A 25,882-nucleotide genomic window follows, 5' to 3' on the forward strand; every position below is an offset into this window, starting at 1 on the left:
AATGCGGTCATTTGTCGGGTCAGAATTCTGAATGTTGACAATTTGCCGGGCATATGCAAGCTTTAGAGAGACCATCTAAGAAAACAAAAATGTTTGGAATGCACTGTTCGTATTGTAGTGTCTGTGTTGGATAAGTGCGATGAGATGGGGCCTAGCGGATGTGATGTGACGTCAGCGAGTCTTTGTGCGGGTGGCTCGGCGTGAGCTGCGGTTCTCAGCAGCTCCTGTGTGATTACTCATTGTGTTTCAGCTTTTCTGGCTTTCAATAAATGGCTAAATAAAACTGCATTGATGCCTTTCCATTATCACCTGCAAATTGTACTCCAGTAATTGAGCCTACTATAAAATCCATAAAAAAGTAACAGAATTCTATATCGGTATCGCAGGGATTTCCGCAGTAGACAATTTGAGGCATTCCAGAAAGAAATCTGCAACGTAGCAGGGTTGTGGTAGTACAGTGATGATTTCAATGCGCAATTTTTGGCTCATTATGGTGTGTTAGCCTGCTGTGGTGTATGCCGAGCTTTACTGGCACTGACGGGAAAAGAGACAGTTAAACACATGGAACCGGAGTGCTAAAGAGTTTAATAGAGGGTAAAACAGGAAAATCAGGAACTGCTACATGCGGGAGGGGAAAACGCAAGCACCGCTCCATGAAGTTTAATAAAGTGTCAGAGAGCCAAGCTTCATGGTCATCAATCATTCCAAAATGGGAAAGGAGGAATGGGGTAGGGGTGGGGGGGGCGACACAGGGGAAGAGGTCAAGGTCTAAGGGAGGGCAGGTAGACTAGTGGGAGAAAATGGACAGTGGATTAAAGGAGAGGTAGTGAATGGCTGAGAGATTTCAACGACCCTGTCCTCGTTTCCTCACTCTGCGGGAGCAAAGAAGCTGCCTGGTAGGGAGAGAGTGAAGCAAATAGCTTGGTGCTGGAAAAGTGTCTGCTAAGATAAGTTGGAGATACTTGAAATAGCTGAGCAGAGAAGAGGGATGTTTGATGAAAACCTTGTAGAATATCTTCACGTTATGACTTTCCAAACATGTCCCGTTTATGGTATGTTGTCAAATAACCAATGAAACATGTAGAATAACTTGCATGCTTTTAATCAGTATCTCCATTCGCTGCCAGAATTGTCCTCTGAAACAGATATTTCTGCTTGTGACCGACCACTTGAAAGTTTTTTTTAAAAGGAGACATAAGTTACTTTTTATATATTTATTCATTTGTATGCATAAACCAGTTAACAGTCTGAGTGGTGCTTTATATACATACTTTCATTCATACATGTTTCTTTTTCCGCCCTGTATAAGCAATGCCGATTAGCATGAGTTGCTGATGGAGGCATTTTTTAATTTGATTTACATCATAAAAAATGTCAGTTGAGATGTCCTTTCAATACGAACTTGAGAAAACATGCATGGTGAGTCGAAATCACTATGAAAACATAGATATATGGTGTGTTAGAACATATCAATCATTAAATTATAAATCAGATATTGTTAATCCGTACTTAATTTGGCATTAAAAGAAAACAACAAAAACACTTATTTAAAGCCATCAAATTCATTTTACAAGCATACGGTTTTTATGTCGCCAAGCAAAGTGCCTTTTGGTTTCACTTCCAATTAATTTAGATGGAAGACTGGATCCTGTTAGCGGCCGCCTTCGTAACGCCTCCGGGCAGTTATTTTAGACCTCAGTGAGAGTGGCCTAGAGGGACTTGTGCCGTCGTAATTGGCACATGATACGCTCGGATGCCCCCTCGACGTCTTTTATATGAGAACAGACACGAGCAACACGAAATGACACATCCTGAAAATGCACTGAGTCATTTTGGTAAATCTACCTGTTATTCTCACGTGGTAGCATAACGTGACAAAAATCATCAACTGCTGAAGATCCTTGGCAATTCTAGAACTGGTTAGCGAATGGTGACGCAAAAGGGTAAAATAACTTATCAGGTTTTTTTTTTTTTTCTTTTTTTTTGAGCCCGTTGTGTGGTGCTCTGGTCAATTGACCACAGATCCTGATCGGCTGGTTTCTAAGGAAATTATCCGCAATATCTCAGGCCATTGCCTGCCTCAAATGTCCAGAAACTATTTTTGATATATTTTTGGGAATGATGTATTTATTTTTAAGCAGCTCATTGCATCGAGACACTAAATTAATCACATACTCTGACTCCTCATCTCCTATTCCGCTGGAATCGCCTCATCATTTTTGCGCCTCCAGTCGAGATGACTGTCATTTCTATCATGAGTCCCTGAAGATTTTCTGTCTTTTTGTCATGGCACAGGAGAAGAAGAGGGAGATTATTAATAAATTTATGAAACATCGCTGAAGTACCTCCTAACTGTTTCTTTAGCTTCCCTACCCCCTTCAAGATTTGAGTGTTTCACCCCCATGGGACTATTTTCCTGGCTGCTGGTACATTTTACTACATGTCTGTGGAAACTAGGAGGCCATTAAGGCTGAAATGGATGGCACCAGAGTACACAGAGCCACTGAGGTTTGGCCTTCCTTTGGAGATTTTAATTTGGACTGATTTTTCTCTTGGGACAACTTGTAGGCATTTTTTTTAAATTTTTTTTACGAAAAGCATGACCTCAGCTTTCCTTTTCAAGTGTGAGCCTCAGTGGCCATGACGTGTGTATGCTGGTGTATGAAACACCATGCTTTTTTTTTTTTGTCTGCAGATGCTGTATGAGATCGGACAAGCCCAGTCAAAGCCGCACGGGATAAATTTAGCCCGTGCTAACACCCTTGGAGGCCTCTTAATAATTGAGAAGGCATCTGCTCCAATTAATGTGGCCCTCTAAATGGAATCCCTATTTAAATTTTTCCTAACTGGGTCACTGTCTTTCCACCATCTCTCTCTTTCTCTTGTCTCCTGCTCTCTGTCTGTCGGTCTTTCTGTCTGTCTCTGTCTCGGTCTGTCTCTCTCTGTTTGTCTGTCTCTCTCTGTCTGTCTCTATCTATCTCTATCTCTCTGTTTCTCTGCAGTGCAGTAAGGAAATAAAAAAAAAGGGCTGCCTTCTACTTTTTAAATGTTTTGGGGCTTTGTGAAACATCATCTGGGATATTTTGTGCCTGAGGTTTCGAGAGCGCACAAGCACAGTCGAAGACATTCAGAACACATACTGATGCGAGGAAGTTTTGACATTTGCTTTGTGTCTTCTGGTTAGAAGGCAGAGAAGGAGTTTCTATGAACGTTTGTTGGTTTACAGAGTTTACCTGTAATTTCAAGAACTGCAGGGGGGTTAGGAAAGAATTTATCATGCCTGACTTTTATTATGAATGCTTAAGATGAATTGAATTTGTCAATCTGATTTTAACTGTCTTCTCCAACTTGTTCATATTTTGATATCTTGTGACCAAACCAAAAACTGAAAATTAATGTACAATACCTTACCATTAAAAAACATTGTGGGGCGATGGGGCAGCACCTGTGGGCATGCACTCAAGATCTTGAGTTACTTATACCGTGGAAAATCCTCATCTTTAAAAGTGTAGTTGATTAAGGATATTTGGCCAAATGCCATTTTTTGTTTTTTCTCAGATTTAATTTGAAAATCTAAAAAATTTCATCTTAACCGAAGTAGGTTAAAAATTAACATGGTCAAGACTGTTCTGGCATTCTATGAATGTTTTGAGACGTAAAAGGGCAGATGTTTGGTAGTTCACAGTCGAGAATGGTTTCCATATCCACTGACCTTTTTTTCCCCATCCCCTTTCTCAGAGTTTCTAAAACTCTGCACATGTAAAAATTTCCTAGTGAGTTTGAAATATTTCCAATCTTGACAATGGAGATTTTTTTTCCGCCTTGCCGTCTTCGCTGTGCAACGCGCGCTAATTGGAACTTTTATCTCAGCCTGTCGTGGAATGAACTGCTCTTGTCCTCGCGTTGACTCTCTTCCTTCTTTGCTTTCCAGTGCAGTTAAACACACTGACTAATTATTGCACCCGGCTTCACCTTGCTCACTCTTTTATTGTGAACAGAAACTAAGAAAAGTTGCAGCTGTCACGGAATCTCACGAGGGTCTCCAGAATTTGGGCTACCCCGTTCTCTGAGTCATTGGCTCTGTTTGTCCTTCAGCCGCCATATAGTTTTCAGTGTTGAATTGGCAATCTGGGAAACCCATTTGTGAGCGTGTGTTGTCCTCTGCGTTGACATTTTTTTCCTGAATGCGCGTGGGTGTGCGCATGATGCTAAGAATAGCACCAAGGGCCTTAGCATCATCCGTCACACATCTGGAAGCTACGCTGACTCATACTGTAAGGATGGACACTGTCTTCATGGAAGACACGCATTGAGCTCATCATAAGAGTTCCCAAGTGTTTTAAGAACCTGTGTGAATCATGCTTCATTAAAATAATAATCAACAGTTTAAGTCTAGATGAAATTGGCTGCATATTATGCAAATGTGCCACTACTGACCTAGCCCTTCTTCTGTGAAGCCAATACAGCGTACAGCTTTTTGTTACCCAGCTGTGCTGGCGCCACCAAAAGCTGGTAGAGGCAGGACTTGATCACTGCACACTAATTAAATTACACTTGTTAATTAGTGTGCAGGGCAGCACAGTTCTGAGAGTATGGGTTCTAATGTCAGTTTTGGCATTCCTACGCGGAGTTAGCAAATTCTCCCCGTGCTTGCATGGGTTTTCTCAGGATACCTTGGCTCACTTCCACATTACCCAACTGTCCATAAAAGTAAATGCAACTGTGAATGGTGTTCTGTATGTGCCATGCGTGATGTGACCGGTTTTGGTTGTACCTTGCTTTGGGACCGGATTTGGCTAATCTGTGACCTTAGTTAGGACAAATAGAAAAAAAAAACGGATTAATTATTGTGCAAATCTGTGGACACTTTCAAAAACAAATATGATCAACTTTACTGACAATTACCAGAGGCAAATGTTAAAATGCGTTAACATGGTAGATCTGTTAACCTGATTTTTACTTACCTTGACTTTTATAGTGATTCCCTGTAGTCCGGTAGCCAGTTTTACAGACCCTTTTAATCTACAATAATCACAAAGGTGTAGCGCTTTGTGTCGCAACCAGGAGTTGAGAGCAGGCTGAGGAAACTACAGAGGAGAGGAGCAAAACTGGAACAAAATCAGACGGACTCAGATATAAAGATGCTGGGTTGCCGGGTAAAGTCAGGTCACCAGAGGAAAGAAATTAAGCCATTTATATGGATGGGAAAAGGTAAATTGGAAGGAGGAGGGTGGCTCTAAGGGTTATGAGAAGTTCACACAATTGTGGAGAGCATGATAGACTTGTATTTTCTCACAATGAGTTCAGCCATCCAGCAAAGTGATGTTATACTGACTCATATCAGTTCTTTCTCAAGACTACGCTCTGAATGCTTGAAGCTGTTGCGATAAGTCACAATGCAAACTGAAAAATAACCACTACTTTTTTTTTTTTTAACCGTTTAAAGCAGAATCAAAACTGATCACCACTCATGATTGTTGTATCCAACCGGGATTGGACAACCATGGTCCTTTACACCTCTGTTATTTAAAACAAGTGTCATTTTATGTAGAACGTTTTGTGCAGTTTTTATAGAGAAACACTAAAAAAATGTTTCCTGGGATACTGATGAACTTAACCTGTATGAAACGATTTTGAGATTTGATTTATTCTTGGATCAAAAAAACTGACTTTTTACGAGCTAATTTTGCCTATGATATAAAGGGAGAGGACAGGTGAGAAGTAAAGTGGAGAATGGGGATATTTACTGACTGCACTCGTGCATTTAGACAGAGACTCTCCATGCTTAACGTTTTAGTATTTAAATATGAATGTAAAACCAACACCTTATATAATATATTCTAGGTTGACTACTGTAGTTTCCAAGGAAATATGGGTGTCAAATCCAGCAGCTAACCTCTGCAAAGGCCAACAGTATATCCTTCTCTTTTCCTGGAGAAAACCTCACATTTGTGGGTCCATTAAACAGAACACAAAATAAATCCTATTTTCATACATTTGGCCGAAACCACTTTGCTGAGAAAGCGATGTGTGCCAGAGTGTGAATGTGAATCATGGCCCATTAACTCCAACGTATTACCTGGTATGCTTCGTTGTCACTCTCCTAAAATTCTCCTCGGTAGACCCACGACGACTTCCAAGCAAATTCTCCTCGAGCCATAATTGAAGACAACAGCTGTTGTGCTGTGTACGAGGTATGCAGCATGACCACTAAGGTAGAAAAGTACAAGCAACACACAGCCAGAATGCTCGACTCCGCATCACTGGACATAGAATTTGAATACAAAAGTATTTTGGTTGCTGACAATGATGGGCTAAAATAATTGGAACACGCTTGAAGAACAGGACAGGGTGGTTTATGGAAGAGACTGAGGAGGAATTTGACATCCTTCATCTTGTGTCCCTCTTAATGGAGGCAGGCCCACTGGTGGCCAATGATATGTAAAATGTAGTACTCTTAATATGCAGTATATAAAATAGCACAAGTATAAAGAGGAACTGATGAAAGATATACAGTAGTTCCATTAGCACTGATTCCTTTTAACTGCCACCTCGCTTCATGAGATAAGTTCAAGGGAGACCATTTGGTCTAAATCTGTTGCTCCTTTCTGAGGAATATGTCGAGGATTTAATCAAAGCCCCCATGATATGAATACCAAATCTCGGAAGGCTGAAAACAGATTGTTAAAGCAGATTGGAATTCCAAATGACAAACCCTCTGAGCTAATTTGCACGTGGTCCTAATCTCACGATGCCGAATGCTTCCATTGTGCGGTGGAGTCTCCAAAATCGAACTGAAGCTGATTGGCTTCCCATTAAGATTAAATAAATGCAATGTTTGTTTCCAGAGTTCTAACTCTCGCCAATAAATATTCTAACTGAATTGGCGATGATTTAAATAATATTTTATCATGGCTGACTGGATAGCACATTGGCACAGTTTAGATGTTGTGGAAATCTGGGAATCCAGACCTGTATCTTTTGACAAACTGAGATGTGATATATGAAGCGACTCCATCTTCCACACCATATAAGGCGAGCTAGTCAAAGGTTTGCCTCCACATAGATGAGAAACCTGCTACCCACAGCTCTCAAATGTTCCTCTGTGGGCGTTGAAATCAGAGGGGCAACCCACCTCGCTGTGGTGATTAATAAAGTAAGAGCCACTTGGAGTGTACATGTGTGTTTGAGCGCGCGCGTGTGTGTGTGTGTGTGTGTGTGTGTGTGTGTGTGTGTGTGCGCGTGCACGCTCATGTAAAAAGCTTCTGTTATGTGAGCTCCTCTAGTCAACACTATAAGTCCACGTTCAGACATGGCAGATACAAAGTACAAGCAACTCCTCTTCGAATTACATTCACATCCATCCGACAACCCAAGACAAAAACGAGCGTGAAAATAAATTGCACTCACAGTGGTGATGATCCGTCTCAGCGTGCAGCGACTCGGCAACAGAGATGTTGATGAATTGCAATCTTTGCAAACCTCAGTATACAGTGCCAGTTTGTCTTCTATCTCCAACCCTCGATTATCGACTCCACCAAATACTAAACAGGTGATAAGGGAAAACAAAATAGGCTGTTTGACATTGACAGAGATGATTCGCTCTTGAATTGTTTCTGATTGTGTCATTTGACCTGAATAAAAACTGAGTGAAAATGCAGACCTAATCAAATTTGTGGTGTATGCAGTAATCTAGAAATGAACGGCAGCCATTTTACAAAAGCGTGGCAGACACATTCAACCTACCTCTTGCCACCCTCTGTCAAATTATTCCCAATTGAAATCAAATGACAAAGCCAGGGCACACATTCACAAGTTCACAGTAGCAACCTCTGCACCACTGCCCTAACCTCAATCTTGTTAAATGGCAAAGAGGTCTGACATGACACTGTGAACCGTTGGACACATAAAAAATGCTTGAAAGCTCCATTTTCACAAGTAGTCATGAGTGTGAACAGCCTCTTGCCGCGAATCAAGCATTCTTTTCCCCTGCTGCTTTAAAGCAACAGTCCCAAAGCTCAGAACAAATCCCAGAGAAGACAATACTCCCGTATTGCCAAGTAAGACTGTGCCATAGGATTACTGTCCTTGATATTACTGGCATAATTCATAATTTTTCATGCAATAAAAGCGGCTGAGTAATGTCATGACCATAATCCATCATCATGTGCTCACGGAGGAGTCAGTCAAGCCCTTATAATGACCAACGAACAATTAATAAAATGTCGCTATTCATTATAAGGCCGTCGAGACTGCCTGACCCATATTTATAATGGAGGGGGGGGGGGCACGCATGGTCCTCAATGGACGTTCCGACGGTGCATGTGGGACTCCCTTAGAACTTCCCACTAATCAGTTTGCAGATGGAGTTTCATTCTGCTTTTTATGACTTTTTAACAGACTGGTTGTGCACCGGAAAGGTGACTACTATGACCACCGCCGCCATAAACCATCTAGCCTTTCCTATAGAAATCTGTGGTGTTGAGTGTCTTTCGCTACTGATGACAAAGAAAGACGTAAGAAAAATGAGAACAACTCGGCAACACTGCTGTGTGGTTGTGTGGGCAGATGAGAAAGGCGCAAATTGGAAACTCAAAGTTAATTAGAGAGAGCTAGGCGTGAGGTGAAATGCCATGTTGATCTAGTCATCGGTTTCCCTAATCATATCAATATTTCAAACACATCTCGGCTACCTATTACGTACAGACAGTCTTATTATCAGCGATACCTACATGGATGTGGGCGTAGGAGTTTCTATTTCTTTTGTTATGTAGGCTTCTCTTTGTGAGCACAGTCTCTGTATATTACTGTATTTCCCGCTAAGCCGAGCATTGAGTGTATTTCTCTTAAGTCGCAGCTTCAGCTGCTTGAGTCAAGGTCGGGGAGGATGGCTATTTAGACACTGATCTGCTTCTGTCGGGAAGCCGCCAGAGTCTTTGATGATTTTGACCGGGGCGGAAAGGACAAGAGCGCAGGGCAAGAGAGAGTGAGGAGACCGAGAGGATGATGGGAGTAACAGGAGAGAGTCATGGATGAAAGGCTGGAATAATATGGGTTGAGAGGATAAGTAAACAGTCTGGTTATGTACCAAAATATTTTCTATAGTTCTGTCCTTAAGTGGTCAAGTGGTTAGCACATCTGCCACAAGGTTCTGTGGTACAGGATTTAAATCTCAGCTCTGGTCTATAGAAAGTGACAAGACTGTCTTCCTTTCTGAAGTTCAGGTTTGTAGTGTCAGAGCAACAATGCATGGACGACTGTGTTGGTAAAGCTCCGAATATCTCTCGTCATGTTTAGGCTTCTTTATATAGTAAAGTAGTTGTTGCCTGTATCAACAACATCTCTGCTGGTCCAAACCGAAAGGGATTCATCAACAGTGCATTTCACACAATCTTCTAAATTGCTAACAATCAATTTTATGGACTAATCAGTTATGTTCCACCTGAATGAATATATTGTTGAATGAATCCATCTCCAACAGCACCTTTATTGATAAAGTAATTTTTGGTAGATCAGCACAAATACACTCTTCTGGCAATATATGGAGCAAGGAAAACAGTACTAACATTAGATCAGTCGTGTTCATCAAGTCTAAACAGACAGTTGTATTATCTGATCTGATCACACACTGTGCATTAGTTTGAATATTTGAAGCAGTAAGTGGCAAACATTCAGATGTGTTGTTGCAGTGCCCTAGGTTTTGAGATGCTCATTTGAATTGTTTGTTAGTAGTAGATAATTTTATATGCCGCACCAGGCGGAGATGATATGCTGCTGAGCCAGGAGTGAGCCATGATTTGTTCGCAGTATCTGAATTTGACCCTAAAAGTTCTGGCACATGAAAGCCTTGGATTTTTCCAGGTGTACTCCCAAATTCCCCAAACTTGCCGGTTAACAGAAGTTTCTAAACTTTAGCAGTGAACGTGAATGGTTGTTTTAGTATATTCTGAATAATTGGCATGAATAAACCACAGTGTATCTCACTTTTTGCACAAAGTCATCTGGGATAAGCTTTAGTTGTACAATAAGGACAAGTAGTTTCGAATGGATAAATGAACTGATGGATGGTAAACCACAGAAAAGAACACAGTTTGGATGGTGAAGGGAAGATGCGTATGCACAGGGGAAATCCTCCAGTTCCATCTTACCCTAAAATGTAATGTGACAGTTTTGATGTGTGCACATCTCCAGGCCTCTTACCAGCAGTTCAGGACAAATCCTCTTAAATGTTCATCATTAATCAGGAGAATGAGCTCAAAGACACAAAAAAAAACATGCTTAAACTGTCTGGCCTATAATGCATGACAGCCAGATTTCAAGTTTTTTATAACAATACGGTTTGCTTTGAGTACAACAAGATAGTAAGTAGCAGTTATTTTTCTATACTTTATGAACATTTTAACATGTTCATTAGTAGAAAACGTCTCCATGGTTCCTAAGAACAAATGTTAGTCCTTTGTGAACTTCTGGTCTCAAGTTTTATGTGAATAAAATGTGCACCCAAGCACAAGTCATTTCAGCAAGAAATGAGTATAAGAGCTTTTGAGCAGGGAGAATCAGAAGAAAAATTATGCTTGTGTAAATAACGGTGTGAAAGTGAGGAAAATGTGCTGGAGTACAGTGTAAAGGGGAAAAAAGGCGAGGAGAATGAAGAAAAGGAAGATGATGAGGAGTAGGGGGAGGAGGGGAACAAAACCTGTTCAAGGAAATTGAGGGCCTGGCGGAAGATTGTTTGAGAAAAATGAATAAATGTAAGAGAAAACTATAAAGCAGAAAAGTAGAATGAAGCTAAGGGGGTGGGCTGCATTAAAGGCGAGGAGAAAGAAATCTTGGAAAAGGTTAACTCGTAGAGCCAAGGTGACAGTGAAGGAATGAAAATGAGAGCCGAAGCAGAAATTCCGAGCTCGTCAAAACAGTTCTTATGGAAAATATACACTTTTAGGGAGAGCACAATGCTAGGATTCAGTACATGCAGTGGCTATACAACACATGAGAAATACTCAATGAGTTCATTTACCTGCCAGTGGAATAGAAGCACCTGTTGCTACTACTTTAAGGACCTGAATTTCAGATAATCGCTTCTTTGCTGGCTTTGGCTCAAAATCGGATTATTTTTTCCATGTAGCCTGCCTTACTTTCATCCAGGAATCTTCTGGCTTGCTGTCTTTACACAACTAATTGCTAGACTACATGACTGCTAACAAAGCTGTCAACTCTTACTTAAGTGGACCTGTCACTGGCTGACTGAATAGCGAGCGGCCTTTAGTTGAATTGGGTACTTTCAGATTGTGTTCGAGTGGTTGGCTAATGACTGGGGGAGGTCGGGACTTTGTGCCGAGCCTCCACCCACCTTAAGTTCATTTGTGTGGTAGAAAGCAAAGCCAAGGCTATCAGCATTAGCGCTTTGCAATGTGCGAATAAACCAGAGCTCTTCGCCTTGGTTGAAAAAGAGACATTCTAGCAATAGCAACGACCTTGGCGGAGCTATGGTGACAGCATGACAAAGGATTCAGGGTGCCAAGTGAACTATGACAGGAATTTCCTCCCGGCCACTCGCCTCCTTAACGATGGGGCAAATTAATGTAGGAAACTGTAATGAAAGAAGGTGAGGAGGTGGCAAAGGAGAAATTTCTCACTTGCAATCCTCAGGTTACCTTGGGGATTTCTTGATTAATACACGGAGGGATGTATTGGCTTTTTCGCTGTCGTTTGACCTCCATATACTGTACATGGTGATGCATTGCAAAGTAAATGTATGCAGAACATTGCACAAGATGTATTTTTAACAAGGAGCCAACAAATGGATTCTTTGTTATTCAGAAAAACATGTTGAGTTAAGTTTGACAATTGAAATTGAGACCTATACAAGCTTGTTATTCTACTCTGTTTTGTTCATTTACATCATCTTCTCTGCAACATTTCCAAATTTGGGATCAATGTTTTAGATGTTTTTGTACTTGTACATGGGCTTCCTCCCACATTTCATAAACATTTAGGATAGGTTCAATGACATCTTTAAATTGTCCCTGGTATGTAAATGGGCATGCTGGACATCAGTCCAGTTTATACCTAACCTCTCACGAAATCTGCTAGAATAGGATCTCAGGTCACGTGACCCATAGAAAATGGATGGATGAAATAAATGAGTTTCTGTTTATACAATGAAAGCCAACCATATCTTCATTTCTTTAGCAACCATAACATTAGTTATCGAACCAATCCATGATGTCGTCCTTAGTTTGAGAATTTTATCCTTCGTGCAAATATACAACTCGTCCATAAAGCTCAGCTCATGATCGCTTCTTCATCTGTTGAATGATCTTAATCTATAAAGATAAATTATTTGGCCGTTTGATATTGTTGTGGTGATTGAGTTGACAAGCACTCAAAGGTTTCCAGTTGGCAGTAAATTAATACACATAGAAAACCAGAATACATTGTTCCTATTGACCATTTCTCTCCTCCCCTTCCTTGTGGCTTTTAATTTCACTTTCGGCATCCCAAGTGCTTTTGAAGCTGTCCAAGGATAAACTAGTGCATATTTTTGCACCTTATCAAAGAACAAACAAGGAAAAGAAAGAAGGAAATAAATACAAAAACATTTGAACAGCAGCAGACGTTTGATCAATGCTTCTTAGCAAAAACAATTTAGACACTTTGTTTAACTTTGTATAATAAAGTTGAGAAAATTATACTTCCATGCGGCACGGTGAAGCATTATCACGTCTACTCACAGTTCAGAGCTGCAGGGTTTGATTGCAGCTCCGGCTTTCCTGTGTGGAGTTTTGTGTTCTCCCCGTTCCTCTGTGGGTTTCCTCCCACTGTCCAAAAAAAATGCATGGTGGGCCGATTGACTGCTCTCACCTTATGTGCGACTTGGCTGAGTCGGTACATAGCTCGGTCCGAGCAATTTCACCATAAGTTTGTCACACGTCATTGTCTCATCTATATTGGATTGTTATTATTAAAAGAACAAATACTCAATCAGAGTGGAGGTGTTGACTGTTGCCAAACGCTGATGGTTCCCATTATTGAAGGATGCATATTTCATGAGGACTTCTGATGAAGCAGCAGTTATCTTGAAGTTTACTGCTGCCTTCAAACGGCAATCGCATTTCATACTTGAGGTGTCCTTCCAAAGGTTAATTAAGTTTAGTGCAAAGTGAATTAGGACGCGGCATCAGGTTGTCGATATGCGGTGGACCCTTTCAGGTTGAACACGCGGATATTTGGATTTCAAAGTAATGAACATAGAATTTGATGGAGGGTTAGCAATTTGGTATAAATCTTTTAGTTACAGTTGTAGGTGATCCACACAAGTAAATATTGTACGTATTTAGGTGAGGGTTATCCCAGCTGACTTGGAGCAAAATGGATAACATTGTATATCCATGCATTTGACAGACCGAGACTCTCCACGCTTCGCTTTCTAGCCATAGGTAATTCTAAATATAGTCAAATTCTATGTTCATTCCATGAATGTCTTATTAGGTAGGCACGATAGGCTCCTGTCTCCCTTCCATTTGTGGTTTAGACTTGCATATTTTTTGTAAAGTTTCACTTATATGACCACATACCGAACAGTCTTTGGCTGAGTCATGTTTTCATCAAACATGGATGGATTGGCTACTAGCTAAGCATTATCATAGACTTGCTTGAAGATTTCATCATACTGAAGTGATCTTTTTTTCTCTAAATTTTGGACAGTCTTCATTTATCATATCCAAAATCATTATCTTGCTACCCTCTGTGGAATTTGGGAGCAATTTGCTCTGCCATGCTAGTGTGAGACTCTTCTCATTGAGCAATACAACACCAATTACAGGCACAGCTTTGCCAACTTAATCAGTGAGTGTAACCTTTCTGGTTATTAATATAACCCGCAGTCAATTTCACTGGCGTACACACACACACATGCACAGGCACTCTTTATTCATTGCACTTCACTGCGTCGTCTAACACACTTGGTGGCCCTGCATTTTTCTGCGTGAGTAAAAAAAGGCTACAAAAAACTGTTTATTTTTCAAAAGTGAAATAAAAACTAAAAAAAAGTAATAAAAGGCTACAAGAAAAAAAACGTTTATTTTTTTCTGGTACTGTAAATCCTAAACGACTATATAGAACAAACCAAACACGAAAGAATGTGAAAAAATATGTTAGCAAAGTATTCATCATGGTCGTCCTTTTTGTTGACAGGTGCCATTTTCGACGAAACTGCACGGAAGGACGACGAAGTGTTCCGCCTCGCCGTGGCTGACCTCAACCTGAACAATGAGATCCTGGAGACGGAGAAGATAACAATCTCTGTGGAATTCGTGGATGGGAGCAACCCATTCCAGGCTGTGCAAGAAGGTACGGTTGCCCCGCATTGTTGTTATTGAAGCAGTACTGATTCAGTCTAGTATGCCGTCTTAGGAAATCAATATGTCAGCCATGAGAAATCAAGTTGGTATTCATCCACTATATCACGGTTTATTATGACCGCTAACTCACAATTAATGAAATGAATTTATCAGTATGGTGGAAATCTGCCCCTCCCCCCCAAAAAAATAATGCTGTCTGCAAAGATGCAAGAACCCATTACACTTAAAATAGTAACATTTCTCTTCATACGTCAATACCCCACTTATTCCAACAATCCTCAATTATTTGATTTACAAAAATGACCACTTTGTTCTAATTCTACTAAAGTTATGATTTTGTTTTTTTAAATTATTGCTCCATAATAACCCATACAATATATAAAGTGCAGCTTTTTTCTTGATGATTTTCTTGTTTTCCCTTAATAAACATTCCATTTTATTCTTGTAGGATTGTAACTGCATACACATTTAATTTTGTAGTTACTGACCACTATTTTCTTTTCTCATCAGTGTGGCCCTATTACTCATTTGAAAGAACAAAAACAATGCAGAATGTGAAACCTTTGTTTTTATGAAAATCCGATTTTCTTTTAAATGTATATATTTAATAATAGCGTTTGCTTTATTCTTGTAGCTCTACTGCTATTTTCCATTCCCACCATCTCCAAGATGAATTTAAAATGCTCAAAAACAAACAACCCTTCATTTGCCTTTTTTGGTTTGAATTTAGACAAGGCAAATGTTTTCATTTTAATAAAGGTCCCCATTGGCCACTAAGCAAGTCACATTTCTGGGTTGCACAGTGAATGCAGTTTGGCTTTCCTTCTTGTTGCCTGGTGCTGAACAGACCACCACATTGTCTGCCAATCTCATTTATGGCCTGCTTCTTCTTCTTTGGCTCACTGGCAACACAGCCAGAAAATTCTTGTCCGTTTTGGTCAAGGGTGGATGGAACCATACGAGAGTGGAGTCAAAAGACAAGTGTACAGCTTGTACCACTTTCTGGTTGTCATACAGTTATAATTTAGTGAGATAGAATTTAAGAGAATGAAACTGCTTTTGCAACATTTCTTGCTTGAGTTCAATGACTAACTGAGATTCTCCTTTTATGTGCACACCTTGACCACCATGGGGCAGTAGAATAGATATTTAGATATAGTAAATGTGGATTTGATATTGGAATGTAAAAAAGACCTTCACAACTACTAAACTGCAGTCATTAGCCACTTTTAGCAAAACATGAATAATACATCTGATTATTCTTAGTATGTGCTAAGTCTTATGTATGGCTGCACTGTTAGTGTTAAAATGTTATTTTTATGAAGGTGTTGAATTGCCAATGTGTCAATATCAATGGTAGTTTAGTTCGCCCATTTCTGGATTATATTTGCATTAAGTTAGTGGACTTTTGTCTTCTTCTCTTTGTTTTACTGTTGGATTAGTTTTACAGTCAAACAATCCAAGTGGCAAACAGCTTGAAGCAAGCACACTTGGCCACTTTTTTGAAGATTTGTTCACAATCTGCCAGACTGCACATGGCTTGCTCAGTGGTGATTGCAACACAGACCAAAACATTATCTGAAAATCAAGGTACCTCTCTTTACATTTAATACTATACAGTATTTTCAACAAGGAGAAAAAATAATGGTGTTCCACTTACAGTGGATTTTCCATTTTATGTAAATTACCAAACCCCGCAGAGTGTTTCCATTATACTAATGCTGGTAATAGGAAATGCCACTACATAATAACCTTATAACAATGCAGGGGCCTATAACAATAGAGCCACCCAACTAGATTTTAAATCCCAGTGAATTATCTGTTTAAAAGCTGTTTATGATTTACTGCATTTACCACCCTGAGGGTTTTTCTTGTGTGTGTGTGTGTTTATTATCGTTGATTTACGTGGGTCATCCCACCCTCCCATTTTTCTCACTTGCATGCCACTTAAATGTGGATCTGCTCCTGTCACTTTAATTTATATTTCACTCCCTAATACCCATCCTGTATCGCCATAGTAGCCCACTACTTCCAGAAAACAGGTGGAGTTCAGTGTGTGTGTGCGTGTGGCATGCATGCCAGTGTGTCCGTGTCGTCATTGATTAAAGCAATGAGGATCCCCTAATTGGATAACGGTCTATGGCAAGGCGGGAGGCGAGGAAGTGGTGAGCGAGGAGCGAGACCCGCAGGGCGGAGGCAACTCAATAGTTGTCTCGGCTTATTTTTAATATCCGCTTAGGTTTGACACATACAAGGGGCATTTACTCGTAGCCACATTTGCCCGCAACTGTGACGGCAATATTTCTTATGTTACTGTAAAGACGCTGGGAACATCAAGTTTATTTTTTTCAAGGGCTCAGGGACATAGCACTAAACACAACAAACGACTCCACTCTGCAATCAGGCTTGTCACTCTTAAGAAAAACATGATATTTGCCACTTATCTGTAAATCCAGTAAAACTCAATGCAGCTTTGCTTACCTTTCGTATTTCCCAAGATAACAGGGGCCTCGCAACTGTGGAGGATGCCAGTATTTAAGACAGCGGTTACTTGAAAGTGCTTCTGGACTCATGGGGGTCGAAACTTGGTGTGTGGGTAGTTACTATGTAAATTCCAGATGCACTTTGTGTAATAGGCAGATAAAGGATTTGGCTCTTTAATATCACACTTGACAGCTGGTCAGGCACTCCAGAGATTCAATTATCTGTATAGAAGCAGTTAAAACATCACATTTCCATATCATTCCCCCTTACATTGGCTCTAGTACTAATTTTGGACATTGATGGCAGGAACACATGAGCCGTATAATGCGCTTCGCTAGACCTCATTTTAGCCAACATCAAAAGGATAAATATATCCTCTAGGTGCTAATGTGACATAAGCAGACTCATTTGAAGCAGAAAACCTTTGGTAGGGTCCAGTGGTAGCTCAATGTCATAATTATGGTAAATTATTGGAAAAAAAAGTCATTCCCCAATATTATTACTTCTGAATAAATCAAAAGTTGTTATACTTTAGTGGTTCGACTGCACAAAGGCAATCACGGTGAAAACTAACTCATGCAGGTAACCAAATTTAGCAAATTTTTTTGTCTTTGATCTTCACGCGGCAAATTGTCCTTAGTTGTTGACATGGAGAATTGTGGCGGTGAGAGGGGGGGAAAATGCTTCAAACTGTTGTGAAGCTCAATTATCACGGTGGCTAAGTCGAAATGGAGTATGTGAACAATGATAATAAAAATACTTCATCTTCTCAAGTCTTTAATTAAAGTTTCAAAGGATTAGCGTCAGTAAAATATATATTTTTTGTCATCTTTTCAGTTTATCAGTTGCGTCAGTAGAAGTGGAGAGGAATTATGTGGCGTCGTGCTAAAGTCAGCATGAAGCGAGTGCCTTCAGGCTGTAGAAAACACTCAACTTTGAGTGTGATGTGAATAACTAAATGAGGCTTTGCCGACTTGATGACTACACAGCCGGCATGCGTGCGTTGGAAAATAAACTCTTAAAAAGGCGACAGAGTGTAAATGTAACCTTTTACTTTTATTATTATTTATTGCCTTCTCTTTTTGTTCTGACTCAACAACAGCATTGTCATTTTTTCATCTTATGCAAATAAAAATATTTGGAGTTGACAATCTTTGATCAGTCAAACAACATTGATATACCTTTTTATGGGAAATTGATAAGGTTTATTTGTCTTTAAAAATTGTGTACCTTACATTTTATTTTAAAATATGTAAACAGGGAAGCCATATTGAAATAAAAAATCTACTTTACACCCTTTAAATCTCTCTCCCTCTCATGCAATCTCTCTCTCTTTTTTTCTTTCAATAAAAATTTGCTTTGATTTCTTTTTACACTGTCTTATTTCTTTCTGTATGGTTTCTTTTCCCTCTTCTCTTGTTTTTAAATGATGAAATGTTTCTTTTAATAAACTAACAATCTGCATTTATATGTCAACCACGGGTTCTCCTGTCTAGAATAATAAAGGGCTCCCATTTTGAATGAACCATTTCAAACTCTTTTCTCCAGTGGCCCCTCTGTCAATCATATAGTGAAGTGGGTCAATCATTCGTACCACTCAATCATCTGATGATAGAAGGACTCCAAATTTGCTCAGTCTCCTTCGCCTGACAGCTGTGCTGTGAGCCTTTTGTTTTGGCACATGTTCAGGTTCTCTCGTGAGGATATTCCGCTGTAGATCTGCGTCCAAGACCCGCCTTGCACCTGACATTTGTGTACCTCGGCTGGCAAAGCTCGTTGCAGTGTGCCACTTTAATATTTGTTTGTGGGCTGCTGTCCATGTTGACCTGTGTTCTTAATCCTGCACAGAGCATCCCTGGGATTACCATCATGTTTTGAGTTCTTATTCATTTGTTGCGTGCGAGGTTTCTCTTTAGCAACAGAGGCAGTGTTTTGTTTTAAGCTTTGCAAACTTTCAGTGAGACATTTGACTAGCATCTGTGTGTTAATGTTTGTCTGTGTGAGAAATCAAGTGTGTGTTTTTGTAAGAGATTTAAGTTGATGAAAAAATTATAAATGCATGCAGTCGCTTTTGAGAATATATTTTTATCATTTCTTTGATGAAAAAAATATATAAAACAATTATATTGGTACATGTCATTTCAGTCAATCATGTCTCACAATAGAAAATAAAACAATATCATTAAAATAGAACTGAAGTAGAAGTCATTTTTCATTCTATGTGAGATAAAATGTATTTAAAAGGAAATTGTTTACAACAAAAAATACAGTGAGTAATATTTTACAAAAATAAAAAGAAATGAAATAAAATAACACTCAAAGCCAATTCTGACAATCAAAACAGTATAAAGTTAAAGTAATATTTAAGGTCAATTGTATTACATTGAGCTACTTTATATTGATTTACAAATCTCATTTATAAAAGACCATATATTTCCACATCTTGATTAAACGATGTTACACAACTTCAACAACTACATTGAGTTTAGTGGGTTCGTTTTCCCACTTTCCTCATTGCCATCCGTCTTTTGTGTTTCGTGTTGTTTTGAGTCCTTCCGACTTTTGCCTTTGATTCAGATGAGTGTGAAAGGCCTTGGTTTCCATTCACAACTGTTACGTTTTTGGAGCGAGAAGCAACGTGCTGTATTGTGTGGTGGAATCCAGCAGCTGACAGCTGGGAACAAACCAGCGGGATTGTTTTGGAAAATGTGCGGCCATGCGTGAATTCAATTTAGGGGTGATCTGTTGATGGGTCGCTCATTTGCATAGTACGGCTCTTTTGAAACGTTTCCTTCCTGCCCCTACTGAGCTTTGACTGTCACACAAACTCCTTTTTCTACTATTAGAGGGCCAACTTTCTATATAATTAAGCATCTCGTTTGGGCCCCACTTCAAAATGCTGTGTTTCTTCTTCACTCTTGAATTAATAGACATTTCGAGGGCTTTGGCATACTCGGAACTAGATTTTGCAGGTCTCTTCATTCTCGTGGGTGTAATGTTGGTTGTGGAAAAAAAACTATATTACATCCGCCCCAGAGACATCTTTATTTAGCAACATGGAATTTGGTAGGCATGTCTGTCATCAGGAGACCCACAAGTCTTCCAAAACACAGACACAGTAAGTCTGCCATTTTAATTTGAAGCAGACAATTTTGAGTGCAGAGTTCATAAACAAATATTTGTGTATTTGAATCACAGACATATGGGCAATGTAAAATTGTGCAACAGTTCATTTTTGATTATTAAATGAAGGTTGAGCATAGCTGTCAAGTTAACTATAACTTGCAGTGGAGTGAATGATAGAATGGCGGACAGCCATTTTAGACAGTATCATATTACTTTAAGTTTCTGGAACTAAAGCCAGGCAGATAGTTAAAAGAGCCTTTGAATAAATTTATAAACATACTTAATATGTGGCCAACGAGGTACGCCATCCTAATTGCACTGAATGATTTTGCACTTTCAGCCACATTGATTTATTAAATACATAATATAATATATATAATATACGATACAAATAAACACAACCAAATGCATTTTTTATTTGGATAAAACTTCTTCCCCATTCCCACGCTTATTGTCTTTGCTGGCCTCTCTGGTGAATGCTCACTACAAGCTTGACTAGCTGTCAGTCAGCACACTCGGTTGCCATAGTGACATCTCCAAGTACTCTCCTCCTTGTCAAATGCGTGACGTGCCTAAATCACCCAAGTGAGACTGACATGGAGCAAACGTGATAAAAAGAGGAGAGAGGTGACGAGTGGATGAATGCAAAAAGAGTCCACCTGTTTGGTTGTGCAAGCCACAGGCACACATACATTTGTGGCTTTTCTTTTCATACAAGCCAGTAGGGTCAGATGTGAAAGGAGAAACGAGACATAGCAAGCACACTAATGAAACACCTTGGGAGAGCTGACACAATGCTGACAACCTTTGCTGCATATACTAAAAGATAAACACATGCAGGGTGATCTCATCTTTTCAGTTGTTTAGGGAACTGAGCGTGAAGTCCTCTCTGTGATACTGATTGACTCTCAAAACTCAATTTCCCATTGAGAGCAATTATTATTGCATAATTTCTGCCAAGGTCCACAGTGGATAGCAGGCTTGCCTTACCGAACTGAAGCTCTGGGTTCGGAACTCCAAGTCTGCTGGAATAGTCTGCCGGCCTAATGATAAGGAGTTGGACAGATGTGCCAATGACCAAATTGACTGTAACTTTTTAGGAAACAGTTTAACAACTGTCACACTGGTAAAAGCAGAAATCAATCGTACTATTAACACAGTCTTTGTGGGAGTTTGGGTGTGCTCAGTTTGCATCTGCTTTTTTTGATTCTGGACTCTATGTACTGCCACTTCTAGTTTCAGCGCTAGTTGTCATGGTAACAAAATCTGTACTTGCTATTGGCCCAGTAGTGTGTTGGGCGGGATAAAGATGGCCCTTCATAATGAGCTAAATTAAGCAAGTAAAGAACAAGGAACATCTTTCCTCTGGAAAACCTTGATGTGCTTATCATGTATTTATTGTTGCCCCGAAGAAATCGTAACACCCACCGAGTCGCACTTGAAGCTCTCTTTCTTGTTTCCAATTTGCTCTGCCAGTAGCTTTGTTTTTTTGTTTATAGTGTGGTTGGTTAAGGAGGAAGATTGCACAAAAATTGCTGACAGTGCAAGATAGAAAAGTTTTGGTGTAACTCGGGATAACAGTACAGTGCAGAACCATATATTGTCTGCTCTTTTTTCCATTAAAAACAAATTTTGTTTTTAATTTTCCAAATAGATTAATCTTATTTTAAGTCATACAGTTCCTCTCAACTAATGCATGTTTTTTTTTTAAGTTAACTTCAGGTGAGGGCATGTTATTTTTTTGGAGTGAGGCCTTTATCATTGCTTGCAGAATGAAGCAAAATTAATAGATACACACAATACTGAGAAGCAATCACGTCACAGTTTACTGGATATGCTAATCGTCATCGTAGATGCTATCTGGTGGGATCATTGTTAATATCTCAGGGTTGTCTATTTTAGGGAGGTCTTTATTTAGGGTTAGTGGCTATTTCACCCTGAGACAGACTCATTCAAGGCATCCAGGACAGACTCATTCAAGGAAATTTGGTATCCAGGACAGGTCTATTTTGAGGGAGGCATTTCTTTTTCTTAACGATTTGAAGGAGATGTTTATTTGTCGTTAAAGACAAGTAAATATTTGTCTCTTAGGTGTATGACTCCCGGCTAGATAAACTGTCCACAACATATCAAAGAAAATTAAAAGTCGATTGGAAGTATCTATTTGAAGGCGGCGACTGTTTGTTTTAAATGGATGACAAAATACAGTACTATAGTTCCTTTTATTTTCTATTTTTCATTCTGCAAAGTCCCTCACAGCTTGCTTTTATGTCAGGGAAGTATTCTGTTGTAGGATAAACTTCTCGAGACAAAAAGACAGAGTGGTGAATTATTCCCTTCACACATCGCTCATCATTTCCTCCCAGATCCGGGCAGGCATAAAGGACATTGTTTATGGCAGGAAAAGCACTTAGTTCCTCCTTCATACCTTTTAGCCGGAAGGTTGTCAGAGAGTTAGTAAAAAATCAGAGATGGAAAAATAAAACAAAGCGAATCGCAGTAGGTCAAGAGGTAACCCAGAATGGTGGGATGCTGTGGAAATATGAAGGATGAGTGTGCTACATGGATGAGTGAGTGGCAGATGGGTGGTAAAGACTTGGGCGGAATGAAGAGGCTGTGACTAGGAGGGAAGATTGATGTCTAAAAAGGCATGACGAAAGGAGACGTGGTCATGACACAGGGGTGTAAATGAACTTGCCTGTTTTGCATTTGTGGGTAAGTGACTCATGGACGATGCCTGTCAGATCTCATCAGATCTGTGACAGGGATAGTGAGGAGAAGGATGGTGACGAAGGGAAAAATAAATAAACACCATGAGGCTTTGTAAGGTCACATGTTGGACCAGTATCATGTCCTGGGCAGGTTTAGTACATTTTGGGAAGCAGATCCAAAAACTTGGGGATGATGGAACACCAATCGTTTTCCCTTGCATGGTTTACTTGCTGGCGGCGAACTTTTTTTGGAAGCTCTTGGAATTCCTGTTTATGATATTTTCAACTAATTAATCACCCCTATGGGAGCCTTTGAGTTTCCGCAAGTTCATTATTTTTTTTTTCAAACGCATGTATCCTGATGAAAATGTGAGACTTTGTGATGTCTTGAATGATATCTCCCCCTCTATCAAAAGTAGGTCTATCAAAGCAGGGCACCCATAAAATTTTCAGACTTATTCCTGAGATTTAAACGAAGCAACAATTTATCTGAATTCCAGTACTTGTACATCCAACAAGGGAATTCGATTGAATGGCCAAAATCAGATTACGGATGTGCACATAATGTGAGTCAAAATTTAATGGTCATTTTGAGGATATTTGAAATGAAAAGCAAAAATGTCCTCCCTTAGCCCACAACACCAATTTCACCCATTGATAAGAAATTGGGTCAATGTTTGTTTACCAGTGATTTTAATCAGAGTTGCATTCCAAAATTCCTTCTAGTGAAGAAAAAAAAGTGGTACGGATTGAAATTTCCTTGAACGGGTGCTTCCAGGAGTACACTGATGTCAGAAAATATCAAGTGTGTGGTAAGAATATGACAATTGCAAGAAATGGCCGTCCACCATATTTGTCAGGAAGAAATCATTTGAAGGCGTTTTGATCATAATGCCGAGGTGGACAATAATGTAAAAAGCTCACAAGTGGAGAGGCACTGAGGAGAGAATGATGGAGTGGAAAATATTGGCCAAGGAGACACTCTGGAGATGTCTGAGGATAAATTGTTTGACATGTATTACCTTGGGATCACGCTGGTTTTGACATTTGCCAGTTGAACACTAATGGCTTTCCTGTTTTCACGAGTCTATCAAGACGGGATTTTATCACAAACTTCCTACAGGGACCATCGTGCTTGGTGTAAACTTCCACCATCTATTTTGCACGTTGTGGAGCCACTAATCCATTCAATATTTTATCACTGTCCTGTAGAGACCCTAACCACTTAATGGGAGAGCAGTTTTCCGTGTCCACACAATGCGCCCGTCTCAGAGGATGTCAGTCACCTTTAGCAGCTGTGCTAATCCATTTTGCATCTAGACACTTACTGATTTTGTTCTTCAGACAGTGTGTTTGTGCCAGGAAATCATGCGGGAAATCTAAAGAGTGGCTCGTGAGGACACTTCTAAACTTTGCCGTTCCTTTGAACCACTTGATGACTTGGTAAACTTTCCTTTTTGTTTCACAAAAGCGATGGGTTTCTTTTCTTCATATATTTGCTATTCCTCTAAAACAGCGATTGCCAAGAACTCTGGGACATATTGTTAAATATTACCGGAGCTAGGTAGTCTTCAGGGCCAGCTCCCTGGCATTTATCTGCATGAGTGAAGTGAGATGCTTTTCTACCTCTCCTTAGTAATCTGAGAAATTTGATGTCAGCATGTGCTTAAATGAAACAGGTCCTTGAGATTTGGAGCCTTTTCCACGATATCTGGTTTACCCTGTTTTCCCAACAAGCTTATCTGGAATCTATGGTGTTTGACTTCAAAAAAGCAATCAAATTCCTAGCTGTGAATGCCCAGCCTGGTCGTTGGATTCATTTTAGATTTGAAGTCACCTGGTGTGGAGGCAGACCAAAGTTGTGTGCCACTTGAAATCAAAATGAAACAGGGTGTGTACATTTACTGAGCTCTCCTGTGTTTTTTCCAAAGACAGGGCAGCATGAACCATCTGTCTTTTGATCAAGTTTGCCCGCGGCCCGCCGCATGCTGCCATAGAACAATAAAATCGTTGACAGCAAGGGCTACGGAGACCAACTATCACCATCCTCACTGCTGCAATAGTCCCTCGCAAAACATCACAACAAATAATGCCTCTGTAGAGTTCATCAGAGTTCATCAAGTTTTTCAGACTGATGAAGCACCTCCTATACAATATATACTGGAGATGGGGCATACTTCTGTCAATTTTTCCCAAGCCTACTTAACACCTAAAATCCAGTCCGGTCGGCTTGTGTTCATCATTCTAAAGTTTTCACAGGTTGAAGTGAGCATACTCCACGTAGAGATGTCATAATGAATTCTGGCGAGGATCGAAGAAAAAAAAACCTGTATAATTCATGCGATGGCACCTCATGCCAGTTATTCATTTCAAATGTCACAATCCACAGTAGGAAGAGACTGACTATAAATAAAACAGTAAAAAAAGTCCACATATGCTTAGGCATATCCGCTCGTTATACGCATCTTGCCAGTTATTCTTCACAATCGGCTGCTCGATTGAAATAAACAGAGTTGAATATGAAAAGAAAAGAACAATGTCTTCCAAAATGTGCCCAAAGGGGAGAGTTGTAAATCCATCCAGACTCGGAAAACTCTTGTCCAAGTAAGCTCGGAGCAAAATTGCAGTCATTTCTCTTGCAAGAGGCACCAAGGCTCTTGACTGACTAATGAAAGCCAAATGAGAGACAAAAGCGCTCGCTGATACAAGTCAAGAGAGGGGAACGATGGGCTGAATCCCCTCATCTGTTTCACTCCAGGTCCCCCCCCCCCCCCCCCAGTATTCCCTGCATCAGCTCCGCTCGATGTGCGTGGCATAGCAATGAATCGGTCACACTACTCGCCCCCCACCCCAGGAGCCTAGAGAATAGACCCCATTAAAGCACATTAACACACAATAATGCCTGTGTTTGTGTGCGTGACTGAAATCCAATACTCTCGTATTCCTGATTCATCATTTATACTTCATCAAGCCCTATGGCTGCTCCTTATCCTTCCTCTCTTAACTCCCTTGTGATAAACTTCAAAACTGCTGAAATTGGATTTAATATTTTCTTTGAATTGTCATACAAGTATTATCTGAAACGTTAAAACACTATAATATATGTGAATATAGCTTTTAAAAGAAATTTACTTATATTTTAGGTACAGCCGCTTGGAAGGCTGCCATGGCATCAGCTCCAATGATAAAGACTTGACC

At 40.0% G+C, this 25,882-nt stretch overlaps 1 protein-coding gene across 5 annotated transcripts in view; it reads left to right on the forward strand.

Moving 5' to 3' along the window:
• grid2 (glutamate receptor, ionotropic, delta 2) overlaps positions 1–25,882 on the forward strand; it is a 262,360-nt gene that overhangs the window by 37,178 nt on the left and 199,300 nt on the right. For all 5 annotated transcript variants that reach the window (XR_015065893.1, XR_015065894.1, XM_085910345.1 and 2 more), the window contains exon 3: positions 14,197–14,352. Coding sequence is in view for 3 of the 5 variants with exons in the window: in XM_085910345.1 (XP_085766471.1) it covers positions 14,197–14,352 (156 nt within the window). In the remaining 2 variants the exon portion in view is untranslated. The remainder of the gene's footprint in view (positions 1–14,196; positions 14,353–25,882) is intronic.

This window comes from Syngnathus leptorhynchus, chromosome 4 (assembly GCF_054491065.1).
Source record: "Syngnathus leptorhynchus isolate UIUO chromosome 4, UIUO_Slep, whole genome shotgun sequence".
NCBI classification, from domain to species: Eukaryota; Metazoa; Chordata; class Actinopteri; order Syngnathiformes; family Syngnathidae; genus Syngnathus; species Syngnathus leptorhynchus.